Source organism: Echiichthys vipera (assembly GCF_963691815.1).
Source record: "Echiichthys vipera genome assembly, chromosome: 5".
Taxonomy (NCBI): domain Eukaryota; kingdom Metazoa; phylum Chordata; class Actinopteri; order Perciformes; family Trachinidae; genus Echiichthys; species Echiichthys vipera.
The window spans coordinates 16,092,727-16,118,837 of NC_139830.1; the positions used below are offsets into that span (position 1 = coordinate 16,092,727).

General features: G+C 40.4%; 1 protein-coding gene across 1 annotated transcript in view; it reads right to left on the bottom strand.

Moving 5' to 3' along the window:
* Nucleotides 1-26,111, bottom strand: part of grik4 (glutamate receptor, ionotropic, kainate 4) — a gene marked incomplete at its 3' end in the record, with an annotated part of 235,141 nt that overhangs the window by 154,759 nt on the left and 54,271 nt on the right. The window contains exon 2 of the mRNA XM_083913261.1: nucleotides 7,648-7,781. Within this exon, the coding sequence (XP_083769387.1) occupies nucleotides 7,648-7,729 (82 nt within the window). The 5' untranslated portion in view covers nucleotides 7,730-7,781. The remainder of the gene's footprint in view (nucleotides 1-7,647; nucleotides 7,782-26,111) is intronic.

Sequence of the window (26,111 nt, forward strand, 5' to 3'; positions counted from 1 at the left end):
AATTTTTAACTTTGAATTTTTGTGTTCCGGCTGGGGCCTTTCTGTGTGGAGTTTGCATGTTCTCCCCGTGTCTGCGTGGGTTTTTTCGGGGTTCTCCGGTTTCCTCCCACGGTCCAAAGACATGCACGTGTTGTAAAATTGCCCGTAGGTGTGAATGGTTGTCTGTCTCTTTGCGTCTCTATGTGCCCTGCAATAGACTGGCGTCCTGTCCAGGGTGTACCCCCCTCACGCCCGATGTCAGCTGGGATCGGCTCCAGCCCCCCGTGACCCCGACAGGGACAAGCGATTGAAGTTGAATTAATGAATTAATGAATTAATGAATTTATGAATATCGAAAAATAAAGAGTTAAATTCAGAGTCAAAACATTCAGATACAAAATATTCAATGGTAGAAATTCACAGATTTACTTCCATAAACCCCTTAAATGCCAAAGGGACACCCCAACCACTACACGTGGGGTATGGTATTAAGCTATAGACTGCCATTATGAGTTGACTAAATTAGATGTCACGCTTGATTGGAGATTATTTACATAAATCAGTTTGATAACATGAATATTGTGTGTCTTATCTGAACTAATCAAAGCTTTATTAATTACATTAATGAACATGCTGTTATTTGTCAGATCTGAAACAATGTCAACTGTGAAAATCTAGCTGTTCTCTCAAAAGTGCTGTGATAATAGACTGTTGTTGGAACTTCCAAATACACTTGAACAACTTTAGAAACAATCAAATGTTGACAGCAAATTTGCAATAACTGAGATAGAGGTTTGATTATCAGCTGGGCCCGGCTGTAATTTCTCAGAATTCCCTCAGGCTTGAATCGGATTGGGTTTGCGCAAATTTCCCAGTTTTTAATGCAGACCTTATAGTCTGTGAAATGTCATGAATAATGTATGGACTGTGTGCAGCTGTGTGTGACCACCATCCTCTGGATAAAAAGCAGTGGAAATGTGTGTTTTTAATCAGAGTCAGGCCAAAAACTGCAGCAATGGTTTAAGATCGTGCTGGGCTTGGACAGAAACTATCTGTCTGATGTTTTGGAACCGATCATAGCTCTTAAGCTGTGACCATGTACAGCGGGGGTGCCCAATTTTGTTCCTGGACGGCCACTGTCCTGCATGTTTTAGGTTTCTCCCTGCTTTAACACACCTGATTCTAATGATGTGCTCGTTATCAAATTGCAGAAGCTTACAGGTTTGAAAATCGTGAGAATCAGGTAGAGAGCGGGGAGAAACCTAAAACATGCAGGACAGTGGCCCCCAGGACAGGAATTGTTGATGTACAGGCACACTTCCCTTTGTTCATGCATTTAGACTAGAGTGAAAATCATTGAACTACTTCCTGTTTTGGATATGGCTGAACCATGTACTAATTCCAAAACAGTATTCCTTATTTGATATTTAGAATGAAATAAATCAATGTACTAACTAATTTTGCACTAACAGAAATATGAATCACATTGATTATTGAAGGTCAATGAAATGGGTACACCTACTGTACTGCCAGTTTTACATCTCAAAGCTTCACACAAACACTACTAAACCACTTTTATTTTATACTGTGAGCTTTCCAAGTTGGTGCAAAGGCCATCAGATCATATCAGCATATGTATTTGTCAGAGCTGTGTTCTGTTGTATATTGTATTGATATATAACAATAAATATCTCACTCAAAAATCAAGCGATTTTTGTATTCCTGCTAACATTTTCACGCGTATCTAAAGATATGGGAAATGTGATGTTAAGTTTAAAGCCAGGATCCTACATGGCATTAGGTATTATATGTAGACAAAACCACAAGGTCACATGATTATTGGAAAAACATTTCTAGAGTTTTTAATATTTTCTAAAACGTAAAATGTAGCCTCTAACTCTGCATCTTGTGGTTTTTTATAGTGGTTTAGTTTTGTATACAAAAATCCTTGCTTTTAATTTGTTTAACATCTAGTTGTTGCTGAAAAATGCATGTGTGTTTGTAATAATGTAATGATGTAGTGTAACAATGTACATACAATGGCATATCTTAGTAAAGGTAACATTATTCTATCATTGTGTCAGGAGAGGATCTTGAATAACCTAAACAGTGAACACAAGAAACTGAACGGTCAGTGTTTTCTACTGAAGTGTGCTAAAAGTTGATGGAGCATACATGAGACAGAGGGGACCATCTGTTGTGAAGCAGAATCTATTCCATGGAATCTATGGTCACAAGTTTGGGAAGTGGCTACAATACAGTGATTATGGATACAAAAGGCCACATTTAAAAAATAAAATAAAATTCACTATATGTGGCAAGCAATTTGGGATCATCGTAGTATGAAACTATTGCGTCTACGCACTCAGAAGGGCAAGTTGATGACTTTCAGAGGTATGTTAAGGACGCCCCTGGGCAACAGAGCGGCTAAACAAATGAATGAATAAATGGGCAAAGAAAACCAACAAAACACTGACAGCCCAGCTCTCAAGTTATCCCTGAGGAAGCAAAAATAAGAAATGTGATTTTTCATGAAATGTCAGAGGCAGTAAAATATCTGTTTTTTAATACGTTCCCCTGTCGCCCTTTGCACAACTCATTCCAAATATATGGTTGTATATTGACAATGCATACATGTTTTGAAAATTAAATTCAATGGTAATCAATGACACAAACTACATAATGAAGGATTTGAAAAAGTGGAGGAACATGGACACAGTTAAAACAGACACTGGTCTACCCATGGATAAATATATAGCAACTTTAAATGTTTTAAAGATGAAGGAATACATTGTCTTTCTTTAATGTTCACACAGCATGTGTTAGACCGTCCTTCGTACTGGAGAAGAACTTTTGAGCATGTGCTGTTGCTCATGTGAAGTCTTTTTATATTCAAATGGTTTTCTTAGGCAGACAACAGTTGCTTAACTACCAGATACATTTTGAAGCAACGGGACAAACATTTAAAGCACATTTGATTTGTCTATTAAAGAGCATTGAAAGGCAGTGCAAAACAATACCAAGGAAGGTTTCACAATTCCATTATGAACTATAAAAAACGCCAGTGTTAGAGAAATTGTGTGTGGCTTACAACAGATTTCCATAAGAATCTATATTAATCCTTTCTCTGGTGAAGAGAGACTACAAAAGCTCAAAGAAAAAAAAAGGCTGTTCTCTTGCAGTATCACACAGAAAGCACATTTGAGGGGAGTGAGAGAATATCTGCTGAGGAGATTTCATGGCACTTGAGTGAGCGGACACCCAGTGGGTGCCAACAGCTAAATTTAGTGTTGGTCTCATAGGAGTAAGCCTTCCCTGTGGTGAAACCCAATGCTCAGAAACATACTGTGGGCTTCAGAAGGATAAGATAACCTGATGTGAGTGCCTGTCTGGTTTTATTTATAAACAGTAGACACATCCTCTACCTGTCTGTCAAAAGCAACACTGATTAATACAGTGTAGGATTGACACTCATTTATTTGGTATGTCTTCTATATATCCTTAAAAGTGAACTTTTTAAAGAAATATATAATGCAGGTGATAAATAGTAACAGTGAATGTATCAAAGCGCTTGATCCAGAGAGAAATGCACACAACTCGTATTCAGAAACTTTACTCCTATAACGGTGCAGAGACATGGAGAGACTGAGATTTTTTTCAGGAGGGGGGCTTAAAGAGACAGGCACTAAAACTGAGCATTTCAGAGTGAATACAGGTACAGAAGGACAGTATAGGAAAACAAATGCTTTTTGAACATTAAAGCATGTAAACGTGTAACGTGTAAAGCATGTAAACAGGTAGGCACGCTGCCATGTTGTAATTTTGCAACCAGAATCTGCGCAGTACGGATCGGGTGGTGGAGTCTCTGAAGACATCGAAGTCTCATCCATACACCTGCCTGACCAAACACGAGTAGATCACAGCTGTCTTTATAGCAATAAATAACTATGAGGCTAACCAGCAGACAATCTCTCCCCACTTTTTCACAGCAAATGTTTGCTCCAAGGACAACAAACTGAACTACACAGTTTTACACAGTTTTGTCCCTCTATGTACTACCACCTTTAGACGTGCATACACATCTGCATTTGTAGAACAGACTATAGAAAAGAACTGAACAGACAATAGGAAAACCCTTTCTCGCTCTGAAAGGACCTGTGATTGGCCAAAGTTTCCCGTAACACACTCGATTTTCTAAAACAGAGCCAAGAGGTGTTTCGGAAGTCTAGTTTTTACCCCAAAGACAGACATCAGCTCATAGTAGTGATGTGTGTGTGTGGGAGATTATTTCTCCAAGTTAGCATAAGCAGCGGCTTGTTGGCTGGATTAAATCAAATGGCAGACGCTCTTTCACTTAACATAATGGGGGAATACCAGCCACAACAACAAGCTGCACCATATGGTAGCGACAGCGAGTTGCGTTTTTTATCTCTTCTTGTTTGAATATTTTACTCATGTAGTCCCATGTCTTAATCAATAGGAGGTCTTCTCAACAGAATGTACTTTATTTTTGTGAATAGATTTCACCTGATTTACTGTATTGAAAAGCCAGTGCGTTTATGTCTTTGATCTAGTCTATTAAAGGATGCTATTCATTATTAGTTAAAGCTTTTCTGTGTGGTATTCCTTATTTGAAGCAATACTAAAGCAAATTCAATTATTTATAGTCTCTGAGGTCAATATCAATTTAATTAAGCTTCCATTACTCTGCAAAAACTTACATCGTTCCACTGCTGAAACACAGCAATAAGAAATTAAATGAAAGGCACCTGTTATTTGTACCTATCTTACCAATTAGAGGGTCCAGCAGAGGACATGTTGACCTACCATGCCTGCCAACTTATTTGCAAAACGAAAGTCCATTTTATCCCTGGATTTGCCAACAATCCAGCAGAGACAAAGACGCGTTCCTCACTTCACCTACACTGAGCTTGCTGCTGGCTGCTGGATGGTCCTGGCGGGGAATGTGGCAGGGGCGGGAGGTTGTTTTTGGCCCTGATACATTCAGAGAAGGCCAGGCAGTGACATTATGCCAGCCAGGCAGGACTCTGGGGAGAGCCATGTTAAATACCATCTCCTGGAGCGCAAATGGCATGGAGTTGTGGTGTTTGGGGGTATGTGTTTGTTTGCGTGCCTTGAATTTTGTGTGTGGCTGTGTGTGTCTGTTCTGATGCATATCTATGCCTTGTACTACCTTGTGCATAAATACACACAGACACATGCACACACACTAACAAACACACACACAGTCAGATGGCATTAGAAGAAAAAGGAAAAACAGGCCAACTGCCTAATTATCCGTCAAGGATGCAACAAGGCTGAGATAAACATAAACCACCATTGCTGCGAAGATGCTTTTGTACAATGAGGTGGAGGGCGGAAGAGAATGGAGATAGAAAGCAGAGACACAGGGATGCTATTCATCTATCTGACAATATTTACAAGCAAGGAATGATTTGTTCATGGTCTTGTTGATACAGTAAACTTTGAAGCTGTGTTGTTTTCAAAATACAGGAAATGGTTTGGGGAATCATATGCAAAGCCATCCAAAAATATTCTACAAACCTGTGTGGTGGCAGAGCTATGAGACACGGAGCAGACAGGAGAGTGATACAAAACATGACAGTTGAACTGACTCCATTTTGTCAGGGCTCAAAATTCTGGAAGGACAAAGACTTACTTCATTTGCACAATAGGAGTCATAAAGGGAAAAGGGAATATGTAAGACTTCAGATTTCTCTGAGTTAAACTAAATCGTGTTTGCATCACTAGTGAAATTAATTTAAATTACTGTAAATGAGTGCACCGCCATTTTATCATGTGGAGAACAGATTCCACGACACCAGAAGAGACTTGTTTTCACTATTTGTTGTCCATGCTTTTAAATGTTCGAGTTGACTTCATGTTTTTAAAAGCCTTACAATAACCACATTGGGATTTGTGAACTAAATGTGTGGTAACTTCCAACCTTCTTCTCTGACAACAAATCTCTCTCAGCTGTTCCTGAAAGTTGACATCCATGCTTTAAATTTAAAGCGAGCCACTCAGAGACCAAGCTGTAGAGTCAATCACATTCTAAATCTCTATCTTTAGCTCTATTTCCCATTTGTTTCTAGCACACACAAACACACACACACACACACACACACACACACACACACACACACACACACACACACACACACACACACACATACACACACACACACACACACACACACACACACACACACACACACACACACACACACACACACACACATATACACACACACACACAATTTCCCACCCAAGACATGACGTCTATACATAAATAAAGAGACAGTCAGTCAAACTTTTGGTAGACATGGAGCTAGAGACAGGGTTTCAGAGACCTGCTGACTGCAAGAGAATAATAACAAGAAGAAACAACTCCCATTGGTTGCCAACAGACTCTGCCAGGTTCTAGGACTTTTGAACCATGCCCTCTCATATGCAATGTCTAGTCAGTTTCAACCGCGGTCCATTGATCTGCCACAGTTTCCAGGAAAACTCTGTGGTTTTAGCTAGACTTTGCGTTATCATCTGAAACTGTTCAAGCTGCTGGCACAACAACGCCATTTATATAGCCAGAAATGATTAAACATGTGTGGACATGTGTAAACATGTGTAAACATGTGTAAACGTACAAAACATACGTACTTACAATATCTGAAATAATGAGTCAGTAAGATGTCTGCTATTGAGTTTCACCTGCTATTCAAACAAGTGGGGAAAGTAACCGATCAATTTAACATCTGGGTTGAAGCAAATATTAAAGGAATAATTCACCCTCAAAAAGATCATTTGTATATAAATTGCTTAACCATAAAGTTCTAAAGAAAAGAAGAATGAAGAAAGTGTTTTTCTTACATCTCTACACTGTACCAAGAACTAAAAACAAGACAAGCACATTATTTTTTAGCGTGGATGCATGCAAGAAAGGCAGCACTGGGTTTTGATATACAAATGATCATTTGGAGGATGAAGTGTTCCTTTAAGACAATAAAACAGCCTAGTTATACATCGATTTGTCTACCAATAAAAATGTGTGAATAGAATAAAATCTGAGAAAAGTGGTGTTCTTATATTTGTGCTATGGAAGTGTATGGTGTATTATGGCATATGAAAATGATTAAATTCTTCTCTACACGGATATGGATTTCTCTCTGCAACACTACATAGAACATACTTATTTTGGTCTGGGCTTGCTGTAATGTATTTCAGAGCCAATTAGGACTGTGTCATATCCAACCATGAAGTTTTAAGCCAGTTGCTACCTCAGGCCATGTGTGACTGGGGTAACATGCTTTTTTTTCTTAACACTTTTGATTGAATTTCTTCAGCCAATTTCCCCATTAGAGACTGGTAAGTTAGACTCTGCTATCAATTTGAGCTAACATTTCAACAGCAATTAAATTTAAACTCAATTTTGATGATTAAAATTTGAAATTCATTCATTCACAGATTTTTCAGTCAATATGGAAAAGAAACTACTTTTATGCATGTAGTAAATTAATATCCTGCAAGTGTGAGATGTAATGTCCCTTGAGAAAAAAAAAGAAGACTTAGAGGGTCAACATGTGTCGGCGGCAGCTTTCACACTGTTACTAGACCCTAAAATATTGCGATTTAGTCAAACAAATTTACCTATTCTGAAGGAGAGCGGGCCACCAGCGGTGCTTCTCACCCACATGGCTAAGAAGAGCAGAAGCGCCCAGGCTGTGAGCATCTTCTATGACTCCTCATGGGTCCTGCCCCGGGGGTGCCCCTGTCACAGCCACCTGAAAAATATACAAAGCATAGCACACCATTTATACACCAACCAAAATCAAGAGGGACGCACAAAAGCCAAAGTTGTGCTCAGACTGCAGTCATAACAGTACTTTCCCTTCTTCCTCGCTCTCAATGTCTGTCTATCGATCTTGTTGTATGCTGGGAATCTGTTAGTGAGAGTGTGAAACTGCTGCAAAGTGGATCTAAGACTCTCAGGACATTTGGCAACTTTTCTCCCCTCATTGCTAGTTTTATGTGTTGTTAGGTATGAACAAGTTTTCTTCTTTGGTTTTTGTCGTTTGTGTCACAGAGCGAAAGATGACCACCTTTCAATTGGCTCAATTTGGACCCAAACATTAGTCCTCATAATAGTCTAGAGACTAAAAGCCTGGCATCATTCTTAAATGCTTGCATTGAACTAAGGGCGCACTCACACTGTCCTTCCGCACTGGGCCAAAACAGGTTTTTCAGGTAGAGCCCAGTGCGTTTGACCAGTGTGAGTGCAACTGCTCCGCACCTAGCTGCGGCCAGTTGGCTGTCCACAGCCCGTTTGAGAGAGGTGGGCTTTTGAAGAGCGCATTTGCACATGTACGAGCACGAGCGCGCCACGTGTAGGAGCACGACGCCTACGGCGGCTCTCACGTCATTTTATGTGCGCCTGTTCGGACATAGAAAAAAAAAAAAGACGGACCATGCGCGGACATTTAACAACAACAACAATGGCGGTGAAAGGTTCACGTTGGTGTGATGCGGAGGTGGAGTGTTTACTGCAGATTTGGGCGGATGAAAATATTTAAAAACAGTCGGACAAGACGCACAAAAACTCAGAGGTCTATGGAAAGCGACGCATCGCGATGACGTCAATCAATGCGTGTGACGTGTTACGGCGTGATGACGTATGGACAGACAAGAAGCGTTTGCGAGAGGCCCAGGCAGTGTGAGTACAAACGGGCTGGATAGCAGAGGGAGAGGGAGGGGGGGACAAGTACCCTAAAGCCCGGGGCGCGGTGCGGTAGGACAGTGTGAGTGCGCCCTAAATTGTAGAGAGCCTTCTTCTCTTCATCTGTTGGTGACTTAGGTTGCGTTCAGACCAAATCTGGCATTGCAGCGATTTGTGTGACATCCTGTTGTGACTAGTAGCGTTTATATTTAACAATTATGGTTTTCAATCAGAGGGCTTTTATGCTCTCGATATTTACAACAACACTTGAAGGCAGGTTTATTTCACTGCAACGAGACAAGAGACAAGAAAAAGACGTTGAGATGTTTTGTGCAGGAGTGTACAGAGTCCTGGGCAGTTGGGGGTTAAGTGCGTGCATTTTTACTAGAGCTGGCACTAATAACAGTTTTTCTATTGATTTATCTATTAACTATTTTAGCGATAGGCTGAGGCTATGTTCCTTTTATTTTGAAAAACTGTATGTTGTAGAGAGCAATAAAGGCAAAATGTAAATTAAAATTCAAAACTGGCAACAGCAACATGATAAAAAGAAATAGTCTAAAATAATAATGGATGCGCTCTGCTGCTCCGAGTGGGCATGAACGTCTGCCCCAGGGTCCGTGCCCATGTATTTCCCCACTGAAACACGAGAGCAGAGGATAATATTGATATTATAATAATCGTAATGAAATTTTAACAATGGCGCTCATCAGCATCGCAGCGGCAGAATGAATAGATAAGAAACACTGACAGGAATGTATTGAAACGTTTTAGATAAGTACAAAAAAGATGCATCGACTTAAATTATTGATGTTAATGCATTTTCAGCGTCAACATCATCAACACACCTCTCCCACCACATATATATATATATATATATATATATATATATATATACACAGGTATACATACTGGGTCCGTCGGTCTATGACCAATTCGATCTATTGAATCAATCAATCTATTCAATGTCTAAACTAGGTCCACATGGTGGTCATATTGATGTTCATCATTTGACCTTTGAACTGGGTACATTTTTTGGACATCATTTGGACGTCAATGACAGGTGCAGGATATGTGTTATTTTACATTTTCCTTTTATTTATTTAACTGGTTTATTTTGAATAATCAAGTTATATTATATATGTATATATATATACATATATATATATATGTATGTATTTTTGCATTTATCTGTTTTTTTTTATTTAGAAATGTAATTAGAGGAAAATAATTTCATGGTAGCCTATCTAGCTTATAATGACAGTACTCTCCGACAGTCAAATACTACCGAGCCTAAATTAGTTCAGGGGCAACAAGCTCATGTTAGCGCCTCAGCAACAGCAGCTACAACCTGTTGCTATAGCTGCTATTGCTGAGCTGTGGCTCAGGTGGTAGAGCAGGAGACACTTCACACCCTTTGCCTCGTCTGAATGCTGTATGTTTGAGGTGGTGGTCTGAGGGCCCGTAGGCGCTGAATGGCGGCCATAAGTTCTGTGACTCTAGAAAAGTGCCATGTTATTATTATTATAGAAGTAGTCTAACATGAGTCTAAATTTGATGTTGAAAAGACGTCCTCAAACGACCACATTTTGACAATAAATAGCCCTTACACGGAGGTCCCACGGATGTCAACATTGGATAGATTGGTAAACGTCAGAAAGACGCAACCTGGCGTTACAAAACAACCACTTCAGTGGACCTAAATTGGACGCCAAAAAATGGCAAAGAAAACACGTCACTCTGACGTCACAGTGGGCTATATGTACTCTTCCTAGGTCAGGTCAGGTGATCAAGCAGAGGTGTGCAAATCAATAACATAATCAGAAGAAAAAACTAAAAAAATCTGTGTACATAGTTCAAATACATCTATGAAAGTAGTTTTCATACCCTGTCCCGTGACAGTGATAGAGGTAGGGTTGTTTACTCTAACATTACTCTCTCACCGCCTCAAAATGAATCGAAAAAGTCTGATTGCCAGATATATGATTCGCCACTGCAGTGTGACATCCAGTTGTGGCCCCCACCTCGGCAGCCTAGATGCACAAACCCTGTTCAATTATATGAGAGGACTGCCGTTGTTTGTCCCAGCAGCGGATGTAGTGTGACTTACTGTATATTATCTTGCTTAAGGTCAGGGTATTTTGGAATTGGCAAGCTTTGCTCTTTCACTTTGTTTAGCAAGATTTTTGCTTGCAGTACAGGGATCAAACTGGAAACTTTCTGGTCACAAGCTGCTTATTCAACCTTACAAGTCTCCATAGTCTTAGAGTGTATATCGAGGTAGAAAAATATATCCTTTTATGCATGTAGCATATGCTCTCACAAGCTTTTAAGCTGTAATGCCTTTTTTATTAGGGTTCAGGCTGGCTTTGACAACCTGTCATATCAATAAGCTGTTGTTGGCTCTGTATGCTTGGTTCACCCATGAAGTGTGGTGTCCTCTGTGCCCTCTTATCCAGGTACTTCTGTTCTTTTTGAGTTATTCTGTCTATCTGCTCTTCTGTTGTAGGTTATGGAGTGATGTTGATGCATCATTTTTTCACTTTGCTTCTTAATTCCACTCTATTTCACCTATTTCATTGTTTCCATCTGAGTAAATCAGTGTGACAGCAGCCTCTCGTTGACACAAGCGGAAGATTGCACAAAGTATATATTTTCCTTTTTTTCCTAGTAAGAGTGGTTGACCATCTGGGGGAAACTTGCTGTACAAATGCATGATAGTGGTCCAAATGTGGTTTCCCAAAGCAGCAGGACAACTGTTACTTTTGAACTCTGTTTACAAATGTAACACTGGTCAGATCATCGGCTCTTCATGTCACTTCTCTCAATGGTCCCCATTTAAATAAAGGTTTCAATCAATCAAGAAGGCTTCTAAGGCTTTAAACCAGCAAAAATGCTAAAAAGCATAATATAAAAAAAGGTATTAACATAAAAAAGTGTCCCCTGTGACAAGTCATTACACTGTGTTCCCTATAAGTATTTTCTGTAATTTCAAGTCAGTCATGCAATGCCAAGTTTCAGAACAGGGTGTTTAAACAAATAATGGTGAACGGAAGAGCAGTAGATGCAGAGATAATAAATCAGTAAGTTGGTTTTAGTCCTTCTTTAAGAGGCCCACAGCAGTGAGGATAATGAGTTACATTGGGGCAGTTAGAGGGGGGTACATTATGTTCTTAGTTATGGGAATACTTTAAGTGCACCATCTTTATCAAATATTTTAGAGAGACTAATCAGTCCTAATTGACCTGCAAATCAACCTGCGATGGATCCATAACATGTGGTCCTACTTTTAGGTCAAGGATTAAAATCATTCCATAAATTCTCTAAACCTAGGAAATTATACTTATCTACTCCAGATGTAGAAGACCTGCAGAGCTACTGTATAGAGCTACTAATTGGAATTCCCAGCAGGTGGAACATGAAAGGACGGACATGCACACATGTTTTAGGTGTGGAAATATTTAATTTTAAAGAACAAGCTTCATCAAACAAAATAATTATATTGAAACTTATCTAACCTGAAAATGTCCTTGTTATTGTGCCATCTATAAACCTGGAACCACTACTAAGCAGCACTGATTTGGTAACAGCTGTAATTGTATTTATTGCACATCAAAGCTCCTATACCATGCCTATTTAATACACATCCACCACTAAAATGAAGTAGATTAAGAATTACACAAACGATTAATATATATAAAAAAAAAAAAATTAAAATATATACAGGTATCAATCAATCGCGACCCTTTCCGGATAAGCAGTTGAAGATAAGTGATGAGTGAGGTACCAATCATTATCCTTGATATTGCAGCCAGTTTTGAGAATAACATGAGGTACAGATGTGACCCTTCGTCAGAGCAGACCAACAGCAGTGTTTAATTGGTTTAAAGCTGTAATAATCGCCATTTGACATATATCATATAATGACCCTCAACTTCATTGTTATGGTTCACTCTCATTGCCTTCATAGCAACCTTTTCAGCTACAGCAGGCAAAAAACTCTAATCCCACTGCACCCTACCTTTCTCAGCAACAAACAGCAGACAGGCACAGTTAGCAACTATCCGAAGAACACAGTGGAGCATTTAGCAGCTAAAGAGATAGATATTTCTCTCAGGAGTTGGTAGAGACCAAAAATAGACCTGAGAGTAAGTGGATATTCACCAGATGACCACAATCATGACTCCAAATGAATTATTAATGATGCTCCTTGTCTACGGGGTGTGTAAATAAACCACAGTTCACAAACAAGTTCCACATCCATTAAGTCATTGTTATTTTTAGTTGTTGTAAGTACACCCACAAAAAAATAAATTACCCCAGGTTTAAACAAGCTGTACTCAAAATACTGAAAAATAGTGGGCTTGGATTGCCTCTACAATACGTGAAATACCAACGATTTTTAACAGGCACATGCACTAACTTGCATGTGTGACGAGACTGGCAAAACAAACTTACAGAGTAACTCAGACGGTGAGTGACTGTATTCTCTGCTCAAAACGTCATTATTCCACTATATCTATACATAGCAAATGGCTGTCTGCTGCATTATTAATGATTTGAATGTTGGGTACAGCTCCTATAAGAAAATAAATTGTGTTTAATTGTTATGTTTGCTGCTGTTGTTTAAGTTTTAAGTTTAAGCTTTACCTGTGTGAAATAACAGCACAACCTTTCTTCCTTTTTATTTTCATTGCATCAAATATGTGTGGTTCAGTGGTGTAGTCTTTAAATGTGTTGATTGCACACCAGAAATACTGAGGAAAAAATACAGCATGCTACAGTTTATTTCACAAAACAATTCAAGTGTGAAACAGTAGAACATTAATGGTTCATGGTATTTTTAGTCCTATTTTTTGTTTAATCAAGATTAATTTAAGTTACTCCTGGATGCTTGATGAATACCCGTCCTGTTCTCTTATATCAAGGTTAGACCAAGCTATTGCATCTTTATTAAAGGTAGTGAAGGAGTGAGTGGTTCTCGTATGCAGTGATAGCTGACAGTGTTTTCTGTTTTGTCAGTGTTTATGTTGCAGAAAAAGACACTAACTATGGGTCAGTGCAACCAGAGTGACAGTATTATACTGGAACTATAACTGTATAAAGGACTCTACCTTGGACAGGATAAACAAAGAGTCTCTAGAATTATCCTTCCAAATATAGTAAGCCCGTTTGATTTGTTGGATGCATGGAGGACAAAGCATCCAAATGTCAGATAGTACACCTGTGAAGATGGCAGACAGTAAGATTAGTGCAGTCGGACTCAATGGACTTGGGCTTCTATTTTCGCACAGGCACAAAGCCAGCAAAGGTGTAAATGTAGCCACAATGTCATTTTCATCAGGGGCAGTCTACTCCACTGTCCTGTGCCTGTACCTGTTTGGTAATTTCAGAAATGCTAGCACATTTGTCTCTTGAGGTAATGGTTTCTGGATTTGGGGAAGTATTTACCTGGGATGTCTCAGCTGGCCACCAGGACAATAGGACTGTCGAAACAGGCCAAAAATGATATTTGAATATTCGTTCTGAAAAAATAACAGAGGTTCAAATATATTCTAATTTATTTTTTTGCTTCTGCTACTTCTGCTGATTTCAGCTGGAAATGGCTCCAGTCCCCTGCGACCCCGTCAGGGACAAGTGGTTAAAGATGATGCATTATGTCCATAAGAGGACAAACCAATACAACAGGAGAAATACTACTTCTACTACTTATAAGGTTGGTATAGGCATAGGTATATTTATTTCTAAATAAGCATGTATTTTAAAAGATCTGGGGGAAGAAACTAGCCATCAGTCCACTGGACTACAGTCAGACTGGATGGTGTCCGTGCTCAGATCAGCCGACGCCACCAATGTCAGTAATGCGGGTGTCAGCTGGCTTTTCTACAGTTCTACACATTGGCTTGTTACAGTGGGCTGTTTGCCACGGTTCCCTCTGCCTCACCCATGCGCAGCTTATCTGTCTCCAGTGTCTGCTTTCCTGCGGCAAAGTAAGTTAGTATTACAATTGAATATATACATATATATATATATATATTTTTTTTTTTTTTTTTTTTTTTTTTTAAATATTCAAATATATATTCAACTTAGAATATTTGTTCACAAGTACAAAAATAAAAGAGTAGGATATGAAGACCCAGTGGAGGTCTTGCAAGAACTGGTGGCAGCTTGCCACAGTGGAGTTCAGGCTCCTATGAGCAGCCGAAAAGGTTTTATCATCTGCGACAGTGAAACTTGTATTGTTTTTATCTTGTGTGTGTGTATGTTTGTGTGTGTATGTCTGTGTGTGTGTGTGTGTGTGTGTGTGTATGTTTGTGTGTGTATGTTTGTGTGTGTGTGTGTGTGTGTGTGTGTGTGTGTGTGTGTGTGTGTAGCTTTAATATGTAGCGGAAAAAACACCCAATCTGGCGACACCAGCCACCAGTGTCGCACCACCGCATGCGTCATCAAAACAAAAAGCATGGAGGCTACAGTAGCATGGAGGCGATAAAGCAGCACGTTTTATAACAAGTTCGGTGAGAAAAGGAAAAACCTTAAGCTTCTGTGTGAACTTAGCCTGCCGGCTTTCAAAACGAAAATCCGCACTTCAGTCACATCCACAGCAAACGGCAAATTGAACTGAAGCACCTGGCATTTCAAGGTATATGCAAGCAAATAAAAAATCAAAAGACAGTCAAGACAGATCCTTAACCCAAATCCCATTAATTGCGTACAGTAACGGCTCCATTGTCATCTCCCAGCCACAGCTTGAGAACCTGGTTGTGCAGTATATTGTCTAGGACCTGCAAAGAGTAAAGTGGAAATCCCAGCTTCATAAACCCAATTAAGGGGTTGCAGCCATCCAAGTTAAAAGTTAAAAAATACTCACGCTGCGCGCCGCGGTGTTGGAGTTCACCCCGGTAGGGGTGGGTTGCCTCCTTATGCCTGCGGGTGGTAGGGGGGAAAACTCTGACTGTTGTTTGTGCATATGCACCGAACAGCAGTTCAGAGTATTCTGCCTTCTTGGAGACCCTGAATGGAGTCCTGCATGGGGCTCCAGTAGGGGACTCCATAGTTCTGCTGGGAGACTTCAACGTCCACGTGGGCAATGATAGAGACATCTGGTGAGGCGTGATTGGGAGGAATGGCCTCCCTGATTTAAATCCGAGTGGTCGTCAGTTATTAGATGTCTGTGCTAGTCACGTATTGTCTTTAACTAACACCGTGTTGGAACATAAGGATGCTCATAAGTGGACATGGTACCAGAGCATTCTAGGCCAAAGGATGATGATCGATTTTGTGATCGTATCATCTGATCTGAGGCCGTATGTTTTGGACACTCGAGTGAAGAGAGGGGCAGAGCTGTCAACTGATCAACATCTGTTGATGAGGATGGGAGAAGATTCTGGACAGACCAGGTAAGCCCAAACGAGTAGTGCGGGTGAACTGGGAACGTCTGGAGGAGGCCCCTGTCCGAGAGATCTTCAACTCACACCTCTGGCGGAGCTTTTCTGGCATCCCTGTGGAGGTTGGGGGCATTGAACCGGAGTGGGCAATGCTCAAAGCTTCCATTGCTGAAGCTGCAGCGGAGAGCTGTGGCCTCAAGGGGCGGTAAGCCTCGAACACCGTGGTGGACACCGTTGGTCAGGGAAGCTGTCCGACTGAAGAAGGAGGCCTTCCGGGATATGTTATCCCAGAAGACTGGCAGTTGCAAGGTACCGACAGGCCAGAAGGGCTGCTGTGTCAGAGGCAAAGCAGCGGGTGTGGGAGGAGTTCGGAGAAGCCATGGAGAAGGAGTTTCGGGCGGCACCAAGGTGCTTCTGGAAAACCATTCGACATCTCAGGAGGGGGAAACGGGGAACCGTCCAAGCTGTTTACAGTAAAGACGGGACGCTGGTGAACTCAGCTGATGAGGTAGTCGGGCGGTAGTCTGTACACCCAAAGCAAGAGCTGTGTCCGGATCCTCGGTAGTAAGTCAGATTCGTTCCTGGTGGGGGTTGGCCTCCGCCAGGGGTGCGTTTTGTCACCAATCCTATTCCTATCCTATATATATCATGGTAGGGAGGGGTTGCAGTTCGGTGGGCTGAGGATCTCATCTCTGCTTTTTGCAGATGACGTGGTCTTGATGGCATCGTCGGCCAGTGACCTTTAGCACTCACTGGATCGGTTCACAGCTTAGTGGGAAACGGATGGGATGAGGATCAGCACCTCTAAATCTGAGGCCATGGCTCTCAGCAGGAAACTGGTGGATTGCTTACTCCAGGTAGGGAATGAGTCCTTACCCCAAGTGAAGGAGTTGAAGTAGCTCTGGATCATGTTCACGAGTGAGGGGACGATGGAGCGTGAGTTTGGCCGGAGAATCGGAGCAGCGGGGGCGGTGTTGTAGTCACTCTACCTCATCGTTGTGACGAAAAGATAGCTGAGCCGGGAAGGCAAAGCAGTCGCGGGTACAAGCGGCCGAAATGGGTTTTCTCAGGAGGGTGGCTGGAGTCTCCCTTAGAGATAGGGTGAGAAGTTCAGCCAATCCGTGAGGAACTCGGAGTAGAGCCGCTGCTCCTTTGCGTTGAAAGGACCCAGTTTAGGTGGTTCGGGCATCTAGTAAGGATGCCCAAACCAAAGTGAGGTCTGTAAGTGCCTTGGTTATTTAAAGAAAATAACAAAACATGCTAGTACAGCAGTGGTAGAGCCACAGCAGATATTCTATGAAATTCTGAACGATAAAAAAATAACAGTATTAAATAAATCAATCAATTATTTATAATTTGTTCTTGAATTTTTATCTCCAGTGTACAGTAGCATGCCACAGCCTCAGATAATGTCTGCCATGACAAATAGTTCCTTGGAATTATATATTTTATTTATATAACATCACTAAGCCTTTTGGTTCACAACAACCAATTTAAATCTGAAGTTTTAGATGGGGGGTGAAGAAGCGCACTCTCACTGCCCTTTCTAAGCAACTCCTGGGAAAGTGTCTATAAGTAAGTGTGAAACCATGTGAGCCAGGGGCAACAGTACAAGTCTATGATTGTCATTCTATGCGACTCTGTGTGTGTGTGTGTGTGTGTGTGTGTGTGTGTGTGTTTTTGTCTGTAACCTCCTTACTCCCTTAAAAGATTCACTCTGGCTGTAACTGCATGTGCTTTTACTCAGCTTATTGAACTAAAAGGAACAAATGAAGCAAATTTCCTTTTACCAACAGAACAGTATTACAGATGATTATTTGGCTTTTTCTTCTAGCATTGGTAATTATTTCAGGATTAATGGCCCACATTGGTGAGAGGAAATCTAATCTCCAACGCCAGCAATGTGAATAGAATGTGAACTAAGAGTTTACATCTGGGTTACTCCAATCTCATCTGCCTACCATTTAATTTGTTGGCAATGTTTGGTGGCTCACTGATTCAATAAGAAGGATCCTGTGGGTTCTTGAACTACCTTACTGAGTTATTGCTCAGGTGAGCCCTGGGGAACAGTTGGGTCCAACTGTCAACACATCAAGATCATTTCACAGACCTTTTCTATGAAACTATGCAAATGACAGCTGTCAAAAGTCTTCCCCAGAGGTTCTCAGAAAAGGAGAAAACACCGTCAAATGAAAGGCCTGAGCTGAAATTAATTGAGTACTGAAAATTCCTTGAAGCTGGTATCGTTATGCACAGAGGGGGATCACTGTGCTTCATTGTTCAATTAGCCTGACTCTAGTACAGCATGTTGAAAACAATTTAAAATGCTCTCATAGAACTAACAATTGATAGCCTAGAGTGCTGTACATTTCTTAGTACATCACTGGAAAGATTCAACTAGAGCTGAGATATATAATATATGATATTTATTTTATTTCAATTGAAAGAAAAAAAGAAAACACAGCTGTTTTGATACTCTTGAAAGTAACTATGGCAATCGATGTCAATGCTAGCTCAACAGCCTCCACGGGCAAGACACCAGCAAGACAAAAGCCTTGGCTTTAGATTGGAAGTCAATGCAATCTGCAATATTTATGGCTCTTCAGTAAGATCAGCTCGTTCATGTTAGAGCACAAATCCCAATACACTCAATACAGGGTTACAATTGAGATTGAGAAAAATGATCGGCTTTATTTTTCAAAACACTGAAATTATGTACTTAGAGTTCAGCTTCTGATAAGAGAAACCCAAACACATATTTAGATATATCTCTACTACTGTTTTGCTACTCTACTGTAGTAGAACTGCCTAAAATGCACACTGACCCTTTAAAACATACAGCAGATTATGTTTGGAAGACAAAGGAGTACAATATGTGATTCTAAGGTACAAACACAAGTAAACAAGTGGTGTAAAGGGTGAGAGGTGAGAGCATTCAGGAAAAAAATCAATTGTGAAGTACCTCTGGCGTAAATGTAACTTTTATAAATGTCTTATCTGTGGTGGTATGGAGTTTAAACGCACCAACTTTGTGTGTTGCAAACTAACAAATCAAAGGAGAGTGTTTGGTTTATGTTTTCTTTAATTTTGTGACTTTTGATTTTAACTTTGTGTGGGCACAAAACTCCAGATCCCCTCCTCTCTCTTACTCGTCAGACAGCTCCTTCCTTCATGACTGTAGTCCAAAACACCCCTGCCACCTATTTCCCTGATCATTTTATTTATTTCCTTCAATGCAGGTTTAGTTCTTCTTCATACACTACCTGCTTGACCACACTTTTATAAATAATATATAAATGTTAAAGGGTGCCCAGTAGCTCACATGGTAGAGTGGGCGCCCCATATACACAGTGGCCCCGGTTATCCACCCCGGTTATCCAGCCTTTTGCTGTATGTTGCCCTCTCTCTCTCTCTCTCCCCCACTTCCAATCAATCTTCAGCTGTACTGTCACATAAAGGCATAAAAAGCCCCCCAAAAATACATGTTAAATAATTGATTTGGACCGGCACTGCTGCACTATTTATAGATAGTATTAGTCCTAATGACACTAACACATTGGAGAAAAACCTCATGACAATATACCACTGTTCACATTCTTCCTGAGCACTAGAATCGACAACAACATTAAAGTCCCACTGCATTTATGCTTTGTGGGGTTTACTATGGAGGACTAAAAAGAACAATAGCACAGCTTACTTTTCCTGAGGTGGCATGAATAGGTAGACAGACAGGCAATCATACTGTATATAGTTGTACCCATTGCACTTTTAGTATAAGCCTCCCTTGAATACTGAATAGGCTGAGGATTGTGGGAAAAAAAATGCTGGCTATTCAATCTCTTCTTTTGTTTCTTTGCTCACAGAAACGTAAACGCAGGCTGAGATGGTGAGATGGATTCAGATTAAAGGGGACTGCAGTGTAATCATAGCTGTTCTGAACATGGTTTTAAAAAACAGTGAGAAGCCTTCAGATACAGTATAACACAGACTGTATACTGCAATTAATATATTGTAAAGAAGAAGAGCAAGTAGCTGCCTTAAAGATATTATTTGATTTTGAGAAAATATGATGAGGGTAAGAACTGAAAGAATGGAGACAAAAAAAACACAAAAAATCTGAAGCTGTCTTGTTCATATCGGCTGTGGAACCAAGATAGTATTCTATCGGATGTGTACGTACGAAACTGTTTGCTTCCACATTGGCCATAGCCACAGCTTGTTTTCATGTTTTTCTTCCCCCTGGTAGCCAAAACTCAATTAATGCAGCTTTAAAGAACTCACAATACTCAAAACATTTAATTAGTTGCAGCGAGAGACATAATACAACTTTAAACCTAATGTTTCAGCGCAGCTTGTGTCATAAATAAAGAACTAGACCAATATGCAAATGACTCAGATAAATAGGTTAGATATGGTGATAATTATATGGGAATAATGTAGGGATTGGTTGAATTTGCATTAATTTTTCCAGCTGAAGAACAGGAAAATATTGGAAGGACTGATAAATAAGGTTTTTGGGTGGAATAAAACAACAAAACAACACATTTGCACTATATTCATGAATGGCATGGATATTATTCCTTGTGACAAAGTATTAATATGCCTTTCTCCACTGACTGGTGTGTGTTTGTGTGTGTGTGTGTGAGTGTGTGTGTGCGACCAAGTGAAATGTTAAGTATGAATGTTTTTTGCATCTCTATATTAGAGAAAAATTACCGGTGGAAAAGCTTTATAATGTATATTATATTATATTGTTGACTACTGCAGTAAATAATACACCTGTAGTTTATATACATATTTATATACTGTGTATATATATATATATATATATATATATATATATATCACAGTATATATACTGTATATAACTACAGCACAGATGACAGAACATCTAGTGCCTTCTAACATCTCAAGGTTATCGTAGACAAAATGCCATTTCCAAATAAGATACCAAAACATGAATTTATATATATATATATATATATATATATATATATATATGGCATATGATTGGGATTGTTAGAAGGTTTGAAGTTTTAAAGAAATACAAAAAAGCCAGAGCGTTTTAATCCAGGACGTTTTTATCCAGCTAACCCAGAATGTGAACTCCTGCAGACAGACCATACTCCAGCGCTCAGGCAGTGCTGTCGAGATAGGTCTGGCAATGCAAAACTATACTGACCCCCACACCACAAATACTGATGGCTCACTGACTGACCAGGGCTAATCTCAGATATTAACCATGTTGACAGCCTGGCAACAACACCAATTCCTTCATTTGGTATCAATCCTTATTCTCTAATTGAACCAAATCTACTATGACCAAACTCTCACTCAAGTTTGACACTCAAGTTCGTGAGGTTGTCCAAGCTATGTCAATGGGATTAGCTGAGTAGGATCAACGATTGACAGAGCAGGATGGTCTGGCAGCTGTTTGACTTGCCCGTCAGAGCAACAGTGTATATAATCCAAATATCTAAACTGTCAATCACACATCAAACATTGTGTAATTCAATGGCAAATAACACATTAAAACTGACAGATTGAACCAAAGGCATGTCAGAAGCATAATGAGACTTACATATTTGCATATATTCATGTACTGTTGCATTGGGAGTCTCAGAACTCTGGCACAACAGCATCTTGTAGATGAAAATAAGTGATGTGTGACCAATGTTCAAGAGGTTTGAGAGACTGTCAGAAGCTTCAGAAAATGAATATGCATGTTGTATGTATACTCCCCTGGTGAATGTTTGCAGTGAGTTCAAAGAGAATGTCTGTCTGTCCGTTTGAAAAATGTCTAGACGCGAGAAAAAAAAACAATGAACTCAACAAAGTAGAAAGTGTTATGGTGTTTGTATATGGAAAACACCATCTCTGTTCAGTTATCTAAAATGACCTGAGAGTTTCTGCTCTGAAATGAACTGGTCTGTCACAGCCAGCATGATGCTCACCCAGCAGTAAACACACATTTTATTAACACCAAATCTCAGTGGTCTCCCTGTCAGGAGCAATACAAGGTTGATGGAAACTGCCCTGAAACAACTCATGAAATGGAATTAGGGTATCTAGGAGTTGTAAGTAAAAATGTCTTACTGTACAATTATCTAAGAGGCTTTATCGCAGTTGCTCAATATGTCCGTCATTACAGGCTACAGGGTGAGAGTAACCAAACACAAACATTTTCCTGGGTAGAGTACTTATAAGTTGAGTAGACTTTTGGGTATAGAAAAAGAAAAACAAGCAATCAAGAACACAGATATGATATACTGGAAAGTAAAAAAAATATAATAACTTGTGTTAACTTGCATGGTTCGAAAAAGAAATATATGGTTTGCCCTAACATTTCTCTACTGGGCTTATTTATGTTATATAGCAAAGTGTGTACAAGTGTCCCCAGTGTCTGAAGCATCTGAAGCGCAGGCGCATATTGTTCTACCTGTCACGGTATTTGCTATCTTAGTTACAGTGGCTGTTATCAGCCCTGCAACCCTGCAGCTCTGGGTTGCAAACCTCCTGCAGTCACAACAGCAGAGAGAGAGAGAGAGAGAGAGAGAGAGAGAGAGAGAGAGAGAGAGACACACCATACTGTAGCAAAGCAAGTTCTCAAATTCATGAAAGTGGGGCCATATGCATGACACTCTGTGTAGATTCATGACTAAAACAGTTTGCACGACGCATCATATTTTTATAAACCCATGTGTCTGTTCAAATCACAGCGGGCCTCATTTATCAATCTTGCGTGAAAACGGGCGCAGATCTGAGTGCAGAATTGGTCGCATGACAGGACCCACGTGTGATTTATGAAACATTCGTATCCGACCAATCTCAGCGTACGAATGAGCGGGCCTTGATAAATGCAGCGGCTGAATCCAATCGTCATTAACATGTTACGCCCTTAAATATTCCTGGTTCGGAGGCCTCGCCCACTGAGGTCAAACATGGAGAGGAAGAACGCTGGTACAAAAAGAAACTTTTCCACCACAGATCGGCATCCTGACATCCGAGATGGAGCAAAATAAAGATGTGCTTTTTGGCAGTCTTAAGAGTGGAATAAAAGGGGCCCATAAAAACGCTGTATGGAAAAGAATAACGGAGGCAGTCAACCCGAAGCAGCGCTCCACTGTGACCCGTGTGCGTGTGTGCGCACTGCTGAACCTGCGCTCCTGCTCTGTAGCGGGGTTTGCCAGCAGGGTTATTAGGTATTCTGTTAGGATAACCTCTGTCACCATCTGATACCTTGTTTGATTTAATGCAATTTATCGAGGGTAGCCACTAACCGAGGAGATGACTTTGGCTCTGCAGTGCGCATTGCTGCAGCCGCGTGCCAACACATTCATTAATTAATTCATCTTCAACCGCTTGTCCCTGTCAGGGTCGCGGGGGCCGGAGCCGAGCTGTTTTGAAATATAAAAGAATTGCGTGTGTGTAATCATTCATGGATGGTGCCTTCAGACGCACATGAGTATAATCAATTGCTCCAACCACAATTTTTTTTTTTTTTCGTTTTAAGAATCCGTTTTGATCTGTTGGTCTTAATATGTGGCTGCTTGTGCTTAATGACAGCTGAGGTTTGTTCATTATTTTCAGCCAGATCTTGCTGTGCTGCACAATCCACAGGCTGAAATTTGCGTACACGATCTCAGACCAGACGTGAGATTTGATCGTAGCTCCCGCTCACGTCCAAATTGATAAATGCCGAAGTTTGCCTGGAAATGGGCGTACGCACGTTTTTCTGCCGTACGTTCTTTTAATAAATGAGGGCCAATGAGTGTGAAAACTGGACACACAAGCGCAAGCCTCATTGCCAAACACAGTTTGCAATACATAGATGTAGAATCACCCTTAAACATCTGTTTGCATATGGCTACACATGCTCACTCCACCACTCATTAGACCTGTCAATGAGAAATACTGCAAAGAAAGTGCAATTTCATCTACTGTGTCACAGCATCGAGGGTCTCCAACGATGCCAGAGCCGCTGTCATTTTGCACGGTGGGGCTTGGTGATATGGCCTTTCATTAGTATTGCAGTGTTTTTAGACTTTATCTCAACAAACAATCAGATCAGACTAATGATTTTAGTAGCCTCTGCAACATGTCTGCATTAAAACATTCTTGTTAATATTCATTAGTGTTTTCTACTGCAACAATTTTAAACTTGCATGCAAAAAGGGGGAAATCACAACCAAGTTAAATGAGACAAAATAGTATTTTTCAAACCAGACAATTAAATACAAAGTCTTTTAATCTGTTAAATAGCTCTGTTAAGAGGAAGTGCTCAGAGGTCAGGTTGAGATTGTAAACAAAGTGAGGGAAGAGAGGAGGGCTAATGGCAAGGCTAAAGCTTACTCCTCATCAGTTATCAATAACCAGCATTTCCTCGCCAATGGCAAACTGAATGGATGAACTACAGCTGCATATCCCCACTCCTACATGGATTATGGTCTGCAACTATTATGGCTCAACGGCGGCGTTTCTGATAGCGTCATTGAGCCAACAGAACACTAGAGTCCTCCAGGCAGAGAACAGCTGATGACTCAGGTAAGGCCAGACTGTGCATCTCAGTGAAGACAGCTTGATGTATGGGCACCTCTCAAACAAGTAGCAACATATTAACTAGCTTTGGTGCTTATTTTGCTCTCCAGACTCTCTCCCTGTTTTCTGCAGCCCTCCAGATACAAATACACGACTCATTCGTCACATGCACTTGCTCAGGACGTGGCCTGGACGCACCGGGGAGTATGTATACCAGTCGGCTCAACCGGCAGCTTAAAAAATTTGATATTCGATGTTCCAGTCATTTTATAACTCCCTCATAGAACAAGCCGCGATAAATCGAGTATATTCGATAAATCGGCCACACCGAATGCACTGCCGTGGCTATTTGTAGCATCCAAAACGACCAATAATTCATCATGTTTCTGCAAGCCATCATTGTGGTAAGATCTCATTCATCATTATTATTAAACATCTGAAGGATGATCAGCGATTGATTGCTAGCGCTCATGTGGAAACAGACTTTAGAAATGTACTTCACAATTCAAAATCATGACCATTGCACTGCTGGGTATAAACAAAACCTGTCATTAAATATACACATATATAATTTACATTCAGGTATGGAGCTCAGCGTGTGATTCATTTCAGGAAGCAAAGGGAAAAAAGAATTGTGTACCAGTAACATCAGCCTCAAAATGAAAAGTGAGACTTAAAGTAGACAGTGATACTGTAAGATGGGGGGCAAAGTTGCTATGGATGAAAATGGATGAACTGAAAATATGACCAAAACTGATGCAACAGCCTCAAAGACAGTGGGGCAAGAAAAAAAGCCCCAGTCAAGGATGATCTCTGGTGAACCAGGCCCATCAATATTTAACAACATTTTGCTACTTGATATTTGAAAAGAATCACAAGGGTGTTTGGGAAGTTAGGAGGGTTTAGAAATAAATGGCTCCATATTATGATGACAAGAGAGTAAAGTGGAATTATCCCTAAAGGACGGTAATTTGAAGTTCAAATTAAATGATGGTATTTGTGTTAATTGCAAAATGAAACGTCCAAGCTTCAATTATTTCCTCATATAAATAAAGTGTCAAAGTGAGCACTACCCTCAGGCTACTTAAACACCGCCAGTGTTGCTCTTAGTAGACAAATTATTGCAACCTCTGACTTGCCCACATTGTCTTCTGCTGCAATTCATCGTTATCACTGCAGGACCATCAGTAATGCAGTTAAGAGCATATATTCTCATGTCAGTTTGTGCAAAATACAGTATGATCACAAAGATTACGGCTCTGTCTAACAGTGAACGTCCCCATTATCCGTACAGTCTGCAATCCAAAGTAGTTACAGTACATGACGAGAAGACAAAATGAGACAAGTCAGGGTGTCAGGAGCAGGCTCCAAGAGCATCATCCGATTTCCTTTTCTTGCTGACTGCCAGTCAGACCACAAACAGATTGGAGAGACTTGGGCAGAAAACAAATTGCTAATCGATAGCTATCTCAATG